We start from the raw sequence: 17,207 nt of genomic DNA on the forward strand, positions 1-17,207 counted from the left end.
CCCAATACTTTTGCTAATATAGTGTATGCAGTGGCGTAACTTGAACCTTCAGGGCCCCGATGCAAGAAACCATGAAGGGCCCCCCTGAACCCCAGCCAGGGCCCTTCCCTCCAGCGGTGGAACTCCAGGGCATGGTCACAGATATGACCTTTGTGAGCCCTGTAGTTCCACCACTGGTATCAGTATTTTTTTTTTTTTTTACATTTTTAGGTTCCCCATTGGGGGACTGTCCCTAGGCAGGATGGGGTCCCTGTCCCAAGAAGAGATGAGGTCCTTTTCTCCAGGGCAGATGAAGGTACTGCCCCCAGGTGAGAAGGGGTCCCTGTCCCCAGGGGAGGTGGGGGTCCCTGTCCCCACTTGAGAAGGGGTCCCTGTCCCCAGGGGGAGATGGAGGGGTATGTAATGGTGTGTGGGGGATGGGGTCCTCTCACTCACCATGACCAAGCTGTAGGCTGGCTGGGGAGACTCTGGCTGGGGAGAACAGACATCGGACTGAGCGGCAATGCGTGGAGCAGGAGAGGGGTACTCTGAGGAGCCGGCCGAGGACACAGGTCATGCGGGGAATGCACAACTAAATAGCAGCCAGTGCGATAGTACAGCATGGAGCTCTGCTAGTCACCCTCTACCTCCAGCCACCCGTGTGCATGGTGCACTGGTACCCCTAGCTGCCTATGCTGCTGCCGACCATATGTAGAGGGGGCTGCATGGACCCCCTGCATCACAGGGCCCAGTTGCGGTCGCGACTGCTGCACCCCCTATAATTACGCCCCTGAGTGTATGTCTATACCAGGCCAATGTCCTTGGATGTTGGAAAGCACTGAAATAAACACCACTACTCCAGTATTCTCCATTTGCTCCCATTTTTCTGCCAAAATCTCCAACTTGTCAAAAACTCCAGCCGCGCCATAGGTGAGTGTATTGCACATGCACGAGCACGTACACAAGAAGGGGTTTCTTCTGCATGTCAGATTGTCACATAAAAGCAATCAAATACACCAACTGCTCTTGCCACCGCAGCACGCCTGCGCGTCCTTCGTATCACAGCTTGAAAGAATCCCATCAAATTTGCCAACTAAAATTGTAGCAGTGCGTCTGCGCGGGAATACTGACATCCCCCATCAGATCTTACGATCGTCTCTTTCACACATAAAAGAAAGAAGATACATGGAGAGTGAAGAAAAAATACGGAGTTTTATCATACGCGATGCAAAGCAATTAACATGATGAACTGGCAAGATAATCTATGGAACAATGTTGTTCCGTAGATTATCTTGGCAGTCGCTTACATATGCACACATTATTCTGTAGATTATCTTGGCAGTTAATAATGTTGAAGATCTGACAGGGGTTTCTATCATTGTTTCCATGCAAGCGCACTGCAGCAAGTTCAGTTGGAGTATTTGATGCCATTCTTTTAGTCTGTGATATGCAAGACTCGCAGGCGTGCTGTGGCAGTAAGAGCAGTTGGTGTATTTGATGCCTTTTACCTGACATTCTTGTGCACGTGCCCGCAGCGCTCTTGCGCATGGGCAATACAGCCAACTCGTCAAAAACGACTTCTGGAAATGATGCGGTTGGAGATTTTGACAGAACAACAGGTCTCGTGTTGAACGACTGGCTTGCTGTACACAGGAGGATGGTTGCTTGGCACAAGCACCATTTGCATTCTCTGAATGGACAAGGCAGACAGGAGGGGCAATGACAGCGTTTCTACTTTTGAAATCAGTGATATCCTGCATTCTCAGTTCTGCCAGTGAGCAATGGGAGCAAAGCAAAAAAAAAAAAAAAAAGTCTCAGAATGTTGTTTGTTTCTACCTGTGTGTGTGCTGGAATGGTGATCAGCAGCAAGCAAATGGAACACAGTCTACAATAGCAAAATCCAATTTATGAAGTTTGTTTTACCCTTTTTTTTTAGGTTTATTTTACCTTCTGCATTGGCAACACCAGATCAATGTCATACACCATAAATCCATCCACTCCAGCATTGATTTCAAAAAGCTTTAACCTAAAATGAAGATTTATGTCAACAAATGATGTTTCTAGGAAAACATACGGTATATTATATACTGTGTATGATCTAGCTCTAGCTTTGAATTCTGGATTGTTAAAAAAAAGACACTTTCTTGTCACAGACTTTTAGGAAGGATTGGCAGGACTGTGTTCTTTGATGGATGGTCATTTCTGGGTAGCAAGTCAAAAACTACGCCAATAAAAGTTCATATTATGCTATTCATACTTCTGCATTAAAAACAAAGACATATTTTTATGTGTTTTGAAAATGTCTTTAACATGTTTTTTATGGCTGTATATTTCCAGTATTACCATTAAAATCCATGTAAAATACACATATACGCACTGATTCATCAAGCAGCAATTCAAGCTAACCATATACTATATAATGTAGTTATAAAAAACTTTGTAAAAAAAAAAATGTGACATGAGCATAAACCTAAACAATCCAATCTTTTTGTATCGAATCACACAGGCCCTTTCATAGCTGATAGTAGATCAAAAGGAGATTGTAAAATCAGTTTGTATTGTGTATTGTCAGCTTAAAGGGGTTGCAAAGGCAGAAGGTTTTTTATCTTAATGCATTCTATACATTAAAATAAAAAGCCCTCTGTGTGCAGCAGCCCCCCTCAGCTGCCCCCCCCCCCCCATACCCAAGGTCCCTCTCTATCCAGCAATGTACACAAGTGTCTCGGCCTTCCAAGACTCTCCCTTCTGATTGGATGAGACACAGCAGTGGTGCCATTGGCCCCTACTGCTGTCAATCAAATTTAGTTAGCCAATCAGGAGAAAGGGGACAGGGCTGAACCACAGCTCTGTGTCTAAATGGACACACGGAGCTGCAGCTCGGCTTGAGTACCCCCATAGCAAGCTGCTTGCTGTGGGGGCACTCAACAGGAGGGAGGGGCCAGGAGCACAGAAGAGATACCCAAGAAGAGGAGGATCTGGGCTGCTCTGTGCAAATCTACTGCAACAGAGCAGGTAAGTATAACATGTTATTTTTATAGAAAAAAAAAAGAGACTTTACAATCACTTTAAGGAAGGCCATAGATTAACTCAATTACTTCATCAATACATTCAGTATTGTATTCTTACAGTGCGAGGTTTCGTCAGAATACAATGATCACTGCATGCGGCTATAGTGATCGCAAGAAATCGATTGGATCAACTTCAGTACAACCAGCCTGCCCATACATGGATCTGAATTTGTCCATTTCCTACTGAACTGGCCAAATATCGATCCATCTATGGCCAGCTATAGATTTCTTAAAGTAAGCCTAAAGCTAAAATTCAGACACATAAAAGACAAATTCTTGCAGCTCTTTATTAATATATCATTCAATGTATTTTTTTTTAAAACAAGCAGTGCAAGTACCTGAATTTGACCCTGCCTGTTGGTTTTCAATGTACTGTATATCAGCACTCAGACTGGAAGAGGGAGAAGCATAACAAGGAGCCAGTCAGTTGTGCTGCAGTGCCTATGTTCTAACAAAGAGCATACTGATAGGAGAAAGAGCGACAGAGAGATGAGATCATCAGCCTGCTGCTTACCTTTCACTGCCCAATCAAAGGTTGGGGAAGGAACCAGCGTTTTGCTTAACCACAGCAGAGAAAAACAATCCTAGACAGGATTACGTGCCACAGAGCTGTGTAAATTTTAGGACTGGATGGTATACAGTGGCCATCTGAGACTTAACTGTATATGTAGAAACTCAGTTGCATCAGCAGCAGGCTATTCCTGCAAATCAAATAATTCACCAAGAATGCACCAATTGGCTTCTGAACAACCTTATCCACATCATAGGTTTTTACATACAAATATTCTGCTGGACTAACATATTGCTTATATTTTACATCAAACTACCGTATTTATCGGCATATAACATGCACCTTAAAATCAGGGGAAAATTGTGGGAGCGTGTTATATGCCGATCCCCCTCGATCTCCGCTGACTGTGAGCGGAGCGGAGCGATCGCCGCTGAGATACACATAGCTGAGTGTACTCGGCTCTTCTCAGCTCCACTCACAGTCACGCCCAGTCCCGCCATTGGACCTGTGTTATGTCCATCAAAGGGCGGGACTGGGCGTGACTGTGAGTGGAGCCGAGAAGAGCCGAGTACACTCGGCTATGTGTATCTCGGCTCCGTCCAGTCCCTGCAATCTAGGCAGCGCTCGCTCAGCTCCGGCGAGTCTTGGCAGCGCCAATTTTAAATGAATCGAAGTGATAGACACTGGGGGCAAGGCAGCACTGGGGCAAGGCTGCCCTGATAAGGCTGCACTGGCAAGGCTGCACTTGCAAGGCTGCAATAGACACTGGGAGCAAGGCTGCACTAACAAGGCTGAGCTTTAAGCCCCATAAATACTAGATATAGTATTAGATATCTGAAATAAATATCAGATTTTCTGCTGATTTGTCTTCAGATTTACCAAAACCATGTAGTGCAAGGGCCTGTCTGATTGCATACAAATTGAAACTCCCAAGGTTTGACCTCATATTATATGGTTTTGGTAAATCTGAAGGAAAAAAACTCAGCAGAAAATCTGATAGTGTGTATGGGGCTCTAGTTTGTAGCAAGTACAGCAGTATAGTGTTCTAGATGAGTGTGCTAAATATTTATTTTGTTCACCTTTTGACAGCTTCCATGACACTGTTATACTCCTTACTTTCTTTGTCCTCGGGGAGAAGCAGGGCAGCCATGCCACCCGTAGCCAGGGCTCCTCGCCGATGACATGTCTGGACCAGTAAATCCATGTAGCTTTTGAGGAACCTTTTCTCCATGTTTACATACTTACTGCGATCTGGCAGTAAGAACTCCAATCTATGTCCTAAAATTATGGAAAAACATATTTCATGAATATAAACATAGAACAATTAATTTTGAATGTTTTAGAAGCAATGGAAGAAGTAGCAAATGTTACATAAAATTATATTTTTCCCAACACACAACTAACCCCACTAAGCGGCTGGGTTCACACTTGTTCAATCACAGACATCACATGTGATTCGCACTGGATTGCTGTGTAGCTCACATGCGATGTCTGTGTGATGCAAATTCAGCCATTCAGGACCCTTTTTTTGGTCCACATTGGAATTGGAATGTGTGTTCACACCATTTAAAAGTTTGTACTGTGATCTATGAACTGATCTGGGGGTGTCATTAACTTTACATGTCAGAGCTTCCTGATGACGGCCACTCTCATTGGCAGAACCACGTCGAGGCTTGATCGTGTCATCGCGACCATACATCCATCTGGAAAACAGGAAATTTTTGGACGAAAACCCCTCGTATACACATGCTGATCACACTGTGTTCTAGGAATCAGGCACCTTAACATGTGAGGGAATCTCATTTGTATTTTAATTAATTTTAATAAAATTAGTATGGGAGCCCCCTCACTTTCATTTCTCTCCCAATTCATGGAGGACCACCCTGAGCTTAGCTGATTTGGAGGCTACAACCCAGGGCTAATTTATCCCCACAAGGCACAAGTGACCATCCTAGAGATGGGGGTCAACCTATAAGTGTGAGTGCACATCCATGTGGGGCGCCTTGGTCTGCACATTGAAATTGGAGAACCTTTATTGATTTGAAGCACAAGCACTTTATTCACTGAAAAGTGGGACTTTGAATGCACATGAACTGTTGACCCTTTATAGATGAAATTACTCTTATGCCCCATACACACGATTGGAAATTCCGCCAGCAAAAGTCCGGTGAGAGCTTTTGGTCGGAAATTCCGACCGTGTGTATGCTCCATCAGACTTTTGCTGGCGGAATTCCAGTGAGCAAAAGATTGAGAGAATGTTCTCTATTTTTCGGTGGAAATTCCGATTGTCTGGTCCAATTCCGACGCGCAAAATTCCTACGCATGCTCGGAAACAATTTGACGCATGCTCGGAAGCATTGAACTTAATTTCCCGGCTCGTCGTAGTGTTGTACGTCAACGTGTTCTTGACGGTCGAAAGTTCAGAGAACTTTTGTGAGACCGTATGTATGCAAGCCAAACTTGAGCGGAATTCCGTTGGAAAAACCATCCAAGATTTTTCCGATGGAAATTCTGCTCATGTGTACGGGGCATAATAGCATATTGTGGTGTTAATTTTTTCTTGTTTTTAATTAACTTTACATTGACACCCCCAGTGGTTCGCTTATGTCAGTGTGAACCAGTGTGTGATTCAGGTGCAAACTGACACTGAATCGCAAGGTTTCCCGCATCGCACCAGTGTGAACCACGACAACTTCAGAAGAAGAACAGACTGGAGTTTGCATATAGAACCTGGCCATCTATCAAATAAAACAACAAGCGATTATTCAAACATAGATGGCTGAACAGAAATAGATGAAAGTAGCACTTGCCCTACTTTTTTCTGTCATTTCCCAGATGTATAATGGACTAGCAGTCATAAGGCTAGGAGACTGATGTTGCACAACATTCAATAATCTAAATGTGGCTTCTACCTCTCTTAGGTTGCATTCACACCTGAGCATTTTGTAGCTCCAAAACGATGGAGGAGAAAAAAAACAATTATACTCTATGGAGTTGGTTCAAGTCTTCACTCCAAGTCACCTGAAGGCAAATGCCTGATGTTCAAAACATTTTTAGAGCTTCTTTTGTAGCTTAACTTGGGCAGATTGGTGAGTTTATGAAGCGTATTTCCCGTGTTGAAGCTTGCGTTTTGTGTTTTATCACACTTTTTTTTATTGTATCTCTGCACAGATGTAATAATTAAATTAAAGTAAATAGTAATAATAAATAATCATAAATAAATAAATATTAAATAAATAATAAATATGAAAAAGCTGAAAAACATAGCAACAAATAATGCACAGTTTGATGATATTTTTCTCTATTGGCCAAATAAAAGAAATGGCAAAGCTCAAAAACACTCAAAAAATAGCTGTACAAAAACATGCAAAAAAAACCCCTCAAAATGCACATAAAAAACGTACAACAAAACACTCAAAAAACACTTTTTCTTTGTCATAGAGGTTATCTAGAAAAGTTAATTGCGCCGAAGCAGCATATTGAACAATTCACCTTTTATATTGAATTCCTCTTGAAAAATAGCAGTGTACCTGCAGTGTGAGATCTTCTAGCCTTACGAGATTTGGGGTGAAATTTGGTGATGTGACTTTAATGCGGCTTGCTGGAAAGGGCACACTGTACTTGTGGACCTGCAGTACAAGGATCTCCCTGCTTTATTTATTCTGTAGAACTGTGCTTTCTGCACCTCTCCTCCACTGCTTCTTGAATATTCCCCACCAGTTATCAGATCACCAAACAACAGAGAGGCAACTCCATCATAAGGAAGCAAATTCATGTTCCTCTCTAGGAAGATGACTGTCTCCACAAAGAGACACAATGCAGCTCATAGGCCATATTGATGATGAGTAGTCTTTTGTTCTCTGCTTGCCTTTTTGTCTGTTCAGTTCTTTTTTACGTTTTCCAAGGAAGTCAAAAGAAAATATAAACTTGTGTAGGTGTCCCAATGCACCTTCTAATTACTAAGGCACCCTACTAAATGCTAACACATAACATGCAATAAATAAGTTAAAGTGTTTTAATTACCAAACTTGTTGACAAAAGATGCAGAGTAATCCCAGATGCCACAGTTTAACCCAGCAGAATGTTGTCTAAGCTCATACAGGATTTCTTCCATTTCAAAGGAAGCCAACACGCTTTCGATTAGCACTGTAGCCTTTATGCTTCCCAAGGGCAGGTTAAGCTACATAGTAAAACAACAAAATCAACTAATGTATACAATCGGGCATTATCAAAATTTCAACAAGTCACTACTTTCTAAGGCCGCGTACACACGCGCGGACTGTTCGCCCAACTTTGTCCGTCCAACAGTTTCAGCAAACAGTCCGCTCAAAATTAGCATGGACGGACATGCCCACACACGACGAACGAACAGTTTGCTGAAACCGTGCGCGATGACGTGAACAGCACGTACGACGGGACGAAAAATACGACGTCCTATACACTGCATTAAAGCTTTCGGCGTGAAAATCCTTTCTGAGCATGCGCGCAACTTTGTTTGACGAACAAGCCTACACACGAGCGGGCTGTTCGCTGAAACAAGGTTTCAGCGGACAGTTTTTCGGAAATTCCGAAAAACCTTGTCCGTCCAACTGTCCGCTGAAACTGTCCGCTGAAAGCCCACACACGAGCGGACTGTCCGCCCAAACACTGTTCAGCGGACAAAGTTGGGCGAACAGTCCGCCCGTGTGTACGCGGCCTAAGCCTTTCAATAGTGGGATTTCCCCACCAAGGAAAAGAACACACCTTTCTTACTTAGGGATATATACAGATATTTATATACTATATATAAGTATAATAAATTTGCTGGTCTCTGTGTACTCAGTCAGATACCCACCTGCACTTCGCAGTTTGCACAAACTCGTGGAGAATTGGAGTGGCTATAACGGCAGAGCTGGTGACACCCCTACCCAGACGGTGCATGTATTCCCATTATAGGTCCCCCAATACTTTGTGACTTAATTAGCAACACATTGTAAAATTGTTCTGGGAAATGACTAGATCTAGCATCCCCAATATCACTTTTTCCACAACAGACTAACAGGAGGACTGGAAGTCCCAAAATATTATTTTCCTATTATACAGTGTCCTTAACCACTTTCAGACCGGACCAATTTGCTGGTCAAAGACCAGACCACTTTTTGCGATTCGGCACTGCGTCGCTTTAACTGACAATTGCGCGGTTGTGCGACGTGGCTCCCAAACAAAATTAACGTCCTTTTTTTCCCACAAATAGAGCTTTCTTTTGGTGGTATTTGATCACCCCTGCGGTTTTTATTTTTTGCGCTATAAACAAAAATAGAGCGATAATTTTGAAAAAAACGCATTATTATTTACTTTTTGTAATAATAAATATCCCCCAAAAATATATAAAAAACATTTTTTTCCCTCAGTTTAGGCCGATACGTATTCTTCTCCATATTTTTGGTAAAAAAAATCGCAATAAGCGATTATTGATTGGTTTGCGCAAAAGTTATAGCGTTTACAAAATAGGGATAGTTTTATAGCATTTTTATTAATCATTTTTTATAATTTTTTTTTTACTAGTAATGGCGGCGATCTGCGATTTTTATTGTGACTGCGACATTGTGGGGGACCCATCGGACATTTTTGACACATTTTTGGGACCATTGTCATTTATACAGTAATCACTGCTATATAAATGCAGTGATTCCTGTGTAAATGACACTGGCAGTGAAAGGGTTAACCAGTGGGTGGCAGTGTAGGGGTTAAGTGTTCCTAGGGGTGTGTTACTAACTGTGGGGGGGTTGGGCTTTCATTTAGTGTACACTGATCTCTGCTCCAATCACATGGAGCAGAGATCAGCGTCACTAGTTGCTAGGCAGAATGGAAAAATGTTGTTTATACAGCATTTCCTCCATTCGGCCGCTCCGTGAGACGATCCCGGGGATGCCTGCGGCGATCGAGTCCGCGGGTCCCGTGACCGGACTCACGGGGGTCCCGACCAGCGCGGGAGCGCGCCGCCGGCGGCGCGCTCCCGATGGCGCGCTCCCGATGGCGCGGCGGCAACGAATATTGGACGTACATGTACGCCAATATGCCTGCCCGTGCCATTCTGTCGACGTACATCGTCGTGCGCTGGTCGGGAAGTGGTTAAAGTGTCACTAAAGCCACATCATAAGAAACAATCAATAAATGCTGTGTTACATGGTGTTCATACTCACTCAGTCACTATGAGATCCGTTTTCTGTATTCTGCAAAAAACCTGGTTGATCCTGCTGTTCTCTATCTCACCATTCTGTCCATGTCCCCAATGCAGTTGGTGATTTTGCAGAACAGCTCTGCACATGCTCAGTTTTTAGTGACTGGCAAAAATTCACCCACACCATCTTATTGCCAAAAAAAAGATTTCAAATACCGTATTTATCGGTATATAACACGCTTCGGCGTATAACACGCACCCCAAGTTTAGGAGGGAATTTAAAAGAAAAAAAACTTTTAGGAGGGAAGTTTAAGGAAAAAAACTTACATTTAAATGCCCATTAATGCAGCCTTGTCAGTGTCATTTGCAGCCTTCCATTGCAGCCTTGTCAGTCATTTGCAGCCTTGCATTGCAGCCCTGTCAGTCATTTGCAGCCTTGTTAGTCATTTGCACCCTTGTCAGTGTCTTTGCCGTTTAAAAATGGCGCCACTGAGATACAGAGCAGATGTTCTGTGTATCTCGGCGGCGCCTGGTTCCACTTTCCGAAAGCCACCGAGAACAGCCAAGTGCAGGCCAAAATAGCCGAGAACAGCCAAAAATAGGCGAAATCCGGCGAGAGCGGCAGAGAAGCTTTGAAACGGTGGGGGATCGGCGTATAACACGCACCCACGATTTCCCCCCGATCTTAAGGGGAAAAAAGTGCGTGTTTTACGCTGATAAATACGGTATTATATTTGTATGACGGTTTAAAACCGTTTATTAATATTATTTTTTTTTTTTTTACTCTGTATTCCAAAAGCAGTTTTTTTTTTTTTTTAAACATGACCAGTAGCTAGACTAGAAGCTCCTCCTGCTTATGTTTCCCTGCAGAAAGGCTGGGAAAGAGCTGTGTCATGTGACAGTTGTATATTGATTAGGAAGTTTTCTATTAAAACAATTACAGTACAATCTTCCATATACAGCAAACAGAAAGGATAATGTAAATGAAACAGCGTGTGTTTAGTATTATAATATTAACATTTGATTCAGAGGAAATGTATTCTTTCCTCATATCTTAGTGCCTAGACAGTCCATGACACTGTAGGGCGGAAGCGATGTCATAACGTCATTTCTGGCCATAGCTCTTAAAGGGGCATTTTTTTTTAATTGCATTTTATTGTAAATATGAGATGATATCTTTTTGACCCCAGATCTCATATTTAAGAGGTCCTGTCATGCTTTTTTTCTATTACAAGGGATGTTTCATTGTAATAGGAATAAAAGTGACAGTTTTTTTTTTTTTTTAAACAGTGTAAAAATAAAAAGTAGAAAGTAAAATAAATAAGAAACCCCGTCCCGCCGAGCTCGCGTGCAGAAGCGAACGCTATATATATATATATATATATATATATATATATATATATATATATATATATATATATATATATATATATATATATATATATTGCAATAATACTCTTAGTATAAAGCACAAAAATATAACAAATTTACCAGAATGCAATACAATTATCACCTTTTCCTCGGTCCATACAAATATTTGATTCCACAGTCTGGCCTCGTGGTAACTTTCCACCTGCAATAAATTCAAATTCTGTTACATTTAATTTGCATGCAAAATTTGACATTTTGCACTCAGGGATTAACAGTGTTTAGACCAACTGGGCTTTCAGAGGCAAAATGCGTCTGAATTTGCATGAGACAGTTCCTAAGAAAGTCAGACAACTCGTTTTTTTTTTATTTTATTTTTTTTACGTTTTAGGTATATACTACATATAGAGAAGCTCTTTTATGTGATTTCTCTCCCCTCCTTTGGCACTCTGAGAGTTGCCGGGAACCTGTAAACACAGAGCAACAGCAGTCAACCTTCATGCAGATTCAGGATCCAGCCAGAAGTCTTTGTACATTGGAAGCTGAGGGATTGAGTAAAAAAAGCACATGCAGGCCTACACTTGTATGGTCATATCTATTTGATAAGTATATATTGCTTTGGGTACTCAGTGGAGGGTTGGAGTATTTGGTGTGGTGTGGAGCAGCTTTCATGTTTGAATGTTTGGTTCTCTGTGTAACTGACGTATACTTGAGAAGCATCCTAGAAACCACATCTGGCTACTCTAGGAGGTGTATTTATACAAAATATTTGCATAGCTATTTGTCCAGAGTAACTGGACACTCCTCTTGTGTGAATGGTGCAAAATCAAATGTTTACAGGCTATTTCCAATACAGGCTGAATATTATTTATTCATTAAAAAAAGAGTGGTTCAGGAAAATGCCACATTATACTCACTAGATGGAGCTAACGGTCATAAGAAAAGAGTATATGTTTCCTATGACCCTCAGCTCCACCTTGTAGCCATTATGCAGTATTTTTCCAAACGATTCTATTGTTTATTAATTAATAACATTGGGATAAAATAGAAGGAAAACATTGACATTTGATCCATTTGCACAGAAAAAAGGTATTAGCAGTACCGATGGATGAAAAGCATATTTATAATTTTTTTTTTAAATATACACACATACAATACAGTGTCTACTGATATTTTCTCCTTAATATATGAACAATGCATTCCACGTATTATACAACCTTTCCAGGTAATACGTGAAAACAAACAATGAATTAGTGTTCACTAGCTGGTAAACATTGCAACTTTGTCCTGTCACTATAATGAAAATATTGTATTCTGATATCTGTAATTAATACCCATAATTGTGCCTCTAGAATTGAGGAAACAATTGAAAGCACATATACAAAAAAATGTATGGGAGGCAATAATTTTACAATTTTTGTGTGCCACATCCAAAATTTGGAACAAAACTTTTAAGATACCCCTAGTGGTGGACTTTTACTTTGCCCCAGTGTCTTTTCCGGGTGGGAGCCCAATAGCTCCAATTGCCCACCATTGGGTGGGGGGTCTCGGCCCCTTTCCTTAATATCTTGCCAGTTTTGTGGCCTGTTCTATTGGAGTGATCCTATGGGAAGACCTCAAGGGGGCAGAACAATTACTGATAACAACTACCCTGGCTTTCCATTGTGTTTTTAAAATGGAATGTCTTTACAACACACTGTTTTGAAAATGTAAGTGATAATTACAATAGTGAAGCATTTTATGTATTTCTCTACAAAATTTGAATTCTTTTGTTTAATGCATACTCTATTCTCTGTTTTAATAGATTATATCTTACAGTTGTACATATTCCCTGAAGAAGGAGATTTAGTTTCTCTGAAACGCGTAGGATACTTGAAGTAACTTATATATGTACAGACTTTCAGTGTACCTATACATTCCTTGTTTTATATATACTTTTCTACTTTTGTTTTTACCTTTTTCAATAAAATTGTTGTTTGAAAAAAAAAAATCTGGATAGTTATTGTACGTGCCTTAAAAGTCCACCACTAGGGGTATCTCAAAAGTTTTATTGAAAGCACATATAGACCTAAACTTGTGTGGTTATATACATAATATTGAATGATTGTAATGAGTAAGCAGGTCTGTGAGAAACGCGTCCACTGAGCACCTTTTTTGGATTGATGTTTGTCATGTTCACTTGATTTTATGCACTTTCAATAAATTCTTTTGATTTTACTTCTGGATGAGCCGTCATTCTTCTTTGTTTCCATTGGATTTCCCTGGCTGCGGACCAGGCAGGCACCCGGATCTCTTCAGCAGCTCATCAGATCCTCACAGGTGGCTTTGAGCGGTGTGTTCCCAGTTCTTTCCCAGCTTTTTCTCTCAATATGATTTACCAAACCAGTCTATTTCATAAATATCTGAAAATTAGGCATGATTTGGATACACAATTTAACCACTTCCAGACCACCCACCACACATATACTGCAGCAGGGTGGCCCGGCTTCACAAAATGACGTACCTGTATGGCGTTTTTTTTGCGCATGAGATACTGCGGACCACAGAGAGGCAGAACAGGGAACTGCCTATGTAAACTTGGCGGATCCCTGTTCTGACAGGGGACAACACTGAGATCGGCTATTCCAAGTAATCAGGAGCAGCGATCTCGGTCCCCTGTGCTGTCCCAGTGAGCCCATCCCCCACACAGTTAGTAAACACACCCAGGGAACACAATTAACACTTTGATTGCCCCTAGTGTTAACCCCTTATCATCATTCCTGTCATTTATACATTGATCAGTGCATTTTTTTAGCACTGATCACTGTATTGATGTCACTGGTCCCCAAAAAGCATCACTTAGGGTCAGATTTGTGCGCCCTAATATCGCAGTCCCGCTAAAATTTGCAGATCGCCACCATTACCAGTAAAAACAATAAAAAATAAATAAAAAAGTCCCTAAACCTCTGCCCTACTTTGTAGACGCTATAACTTTTGCGCAAACCAATCAATATATGCTTATTGAGATTTTTTTTACCAAAAATATGTAGAATACATATTGACCTAAACTGATGAATAAATTAGTATATATGTATTTTTTGGATGTGGATGTGTTATAGCAGAGAGTATTTTTTTCAAAATTGTCATTTATAGACCAAAAAATAAAAACTGCAGAGCTCTAAAGCTCTATTTGTGGGGAAAAAAGGACATCAATTTTGTTTGGGTACAATGTCAAATGACTGCGCAATTGTCAGTTAAAGCGACGCAGTGCCATATCGCAAAAAGAGTAATGTGGTTATGCTTCGTAAAATAATCAATGCAAACTCAACTAAAGGATTGATCTCAGCCATCTATGATAATATATGTGACGGGGCAATAAAGGGGAATGAGGAGCTTCCTTGTAGGGGTAGGTGGGTGGAAAACTTGTGAGATATAACAGAGGAGCAGTGGAAACAAATACTGGAAACAGGTCCGGTGATCTTCCTATCTCCATCTCAATCAATATCATATTTATTGCTGTTGCACAGGGCGTACTGTACCCCCCAGAAACTATTTTTATTCGGACGGAGGCTGGATGCCAAATGTCCACGATGTAGTGATTTAAAGGGAGACCTTATTCAAATGATCTGGAGGTGCCCAAAGTTAAATAGGTACTGGAGTAAGGCTATTGATACTATAAATATAGCTTTTGGAACAGCTCTTAGATTAGACCCAATGTTATGTATACTAGGGTATATGGAAGGGTATAATAATATGAGGGATAGACGAAGGGCAATACTTAGATGTTTGTTTTAAGCATGCAAATTGATTGCAAGGAAATGGCTGTCAATAAATCCACCAACCTGTGCAGAATGGGAGAGTGAGGTAAAGAATACGATAAGAAAATAAACATTTGTGTATACCAAAAGGGGAAATATTAAAATATTTAGGAAAAAATATGGAAATGTTTAATTTATAGAGAGGTATAAATTACGATATATTGATATAATATATATGATAGTAATATTGGCAATGAAACGATTCTCTCTTTATTTGTTTTTATTAAGGAATTGCAATTTTTAATGTAAAAATGATAAGTTTGGGTAAATCAAAAGTATGATAAGATATTTATATGTACAATAGGATGGTAAGTAGTGCACTGTATAAATAGAATGTTTATGTTAAATGTTGTTATAATTGTGGATGTGGGAAGCATGCATAAAAAAAAAAAATCTTTAAATAAAGATTACATGATTTAAAAAAGAAAAAAAAAGAAAAAAACTTTTTAAAAAAATATAAAACAAATGTAGCCTAAGAATCTAAAAACAGGAAAGCTACAATATATTACAGTTTTGTTTTTAAACTGCTTTAATTTCTAAATGTTCTGACTTTATGCTTGTTCCAGGTCAATGAAAATACTGAAGCCAGAAACAGCTAGGCAATAGTATTATTTATAAGGGGGCAAAAATGTGAGCCCCCATCTTCTATCACTACTGTTTTCCTTAAACCATGCAAACAAAAGATAAAGCACCCCCAGTAGAGTTTGTCCTCACCTCTGTCATGTCATCTTTCTACTGCCAGATTATCTGTAAATGTCTAGCTGCTATACATTGTCCATACCATCCCATAAATTCTATTTAATTTAACCAAAGCAAATGAATATTAAAAATAATTTACATTAATTTACAACTTGATAGATGAGAATGTCTCAAAAATGCTATTCCTCAACCAATGGCTTATAAACTCATAAACAACATGTATCTTGATGTTGCTACTCTTGAGATGGTTATCAGGGCCTCTAGGTGGGCAGTATCTGTCTTTTACTACAGAACCTGGCCTAAGAGCTGACATATAGATTACCTTTGATAAATAGAAAAAGGGTCCACTTTTACTTTCATAAAGTCTTCTTCCCGTATGGTATATCAGTAGACCAAAATCAAAGAGAGGACCAGGGATCTCCCTGCCTTTTACCTGTAAAGAAGTTATTATAATCAGTAACACTATTTCCAGAGCTATTATGTACACACTGGACATTATAATGATAAATCTTTTATTTTTGTGACTGAGCAATAATTATTCACGCCAGTAATCCATGTCCAAAGCTTGTCCAAAGCTTGGCATAGACATTAGGCCAGTGTTTCTCAGCTCCAGTCCTCAAGACGCCCCGATAGGTCATGTTTTCGGGCCTCCCATTTATTTTGCACAGGTGCTTTGATCGGTTTTACTGCCATAGTAATTACCACATCTGTTTCATCTGAGGGAAATCCTGAAAACATGACCTGTTGGGGTGCCTTGAGGACTGGAGTTGAGAAACACTGCATTAGACAATGTTCACCTGTGAGGACATGATGAAAAAGACCAACATCTGTTTTCACAAAGGATCACCGCACTCATGCATTTGTAGGCAATGTAGGAGACTTTGTACAGTAAGCAACCCTGGACCCAGGTTTATCTCAAAGGATAAACAATAGCACTTAGGAGTAAAATATCCTACTAATCCCAAGTATGATTGCCATGAGGTCTTCTGGAGTCCACAAGTAAAACAGCTGATCCAATACATTAAAGGTGATCACGTTAAATTTACTCAGAAGTAATGGCATAAGAAGAGTGTCACGTGACTATGCAGCATGTATTGTATGGTAGATGAGGTAGTGCCATTTCATACAATACCGGTAAGGTTTAATTTAGAAAATAATGGATTTGATGTGCATTGTCATTACAAATTACCAGCATGTTGTGCTCCACCATGTTCCAGGCTCTTGGTCTAAGCATTAACACTGGGGCCTCTGAGATTGGTGGTATACCTATAGGTGGATTAACACACATAGAATGAGATACAGATACTGTGTGTACTTTATTTCATGTTTTTCAGTAGAATATGTGCAGTATGTTACCTGGTACCTTGTTGTAAACAACTTGGTAGACATTAAAAATTCCTTTTATCTGATTGACAAATGTTGGACAGTTTCCATCATCAAAATCCACCTAAGTAAAAAAAATATATATATAAGAATCCATTGGATTGGTTGCCATCATATAAGAACTGATTACTAAATGTTCAGCTTGGGTTTAATCAATATGCATAATAAGTAGGTTGTGATCTTGAGCGGTTATTAACTCAGGGGTAGTAACAATTTTAGTGAGATCCTGCCAGTCCGAACTT

The 17,207-nt window shown here is 40.3% G+C and overlaps 1 protein-coding gene across 1 annotated transcript in view; it reads right to left on the bottom strand.

Moving 5' to 3' along the window:
- LOC143975011 (uncharacterized) overlaps positions 1–17,207 on the bottom strand; it is a 76,395-nt gene that overhangs the window by 40,634 nt on the left and 18,554 nt on the right. The window contains exons 4-10 of the mRNA XM_077476923.1: positions 16,939–17,029; positions 16,772–16,848; positions 15,905–16,015; positions 11,232–11,291; positions 7,582–7,738; positions 4,638–4,836; positions 1,927–2,005 (exon numbers count right to left, since the gene is read on the bottom strand). Coding sequence (XP_077333049.1) covers positions 1,927–2,005; positions 4,638–4,836; positions 7,582–7,738; positions 11,232–11,291; positions 15,905–16,015; positions 16,772–16,848; positions 16,939–17,029 — 774 coding nt within the window. The remainder of the gene's footprint in view (positions 1–1,926; positions 2,006–4,637; positions 4,837–7,581; positions 7,739–11,231; positions 11,292–15,904; positions 16,016–16,771; positions 16,849–16,938; positions 17,030–17,207) is intronic.

This window comes from Lithobates pipiens, unplaced genomic scaffold, assembly GCF_037356315.1.
Source record: "Lithobates pipiens isolate NorthernLeopardFrog02 unplaced genomic scaffold, aLitPip1_a1.2 Scaffold_13, whole genome shotgun sequence".
NCBI lineage: Eukaryota > Metazoa > Chordata > Amphibia > Anura > Ranidae > Lithobates > Lithobates pipiens.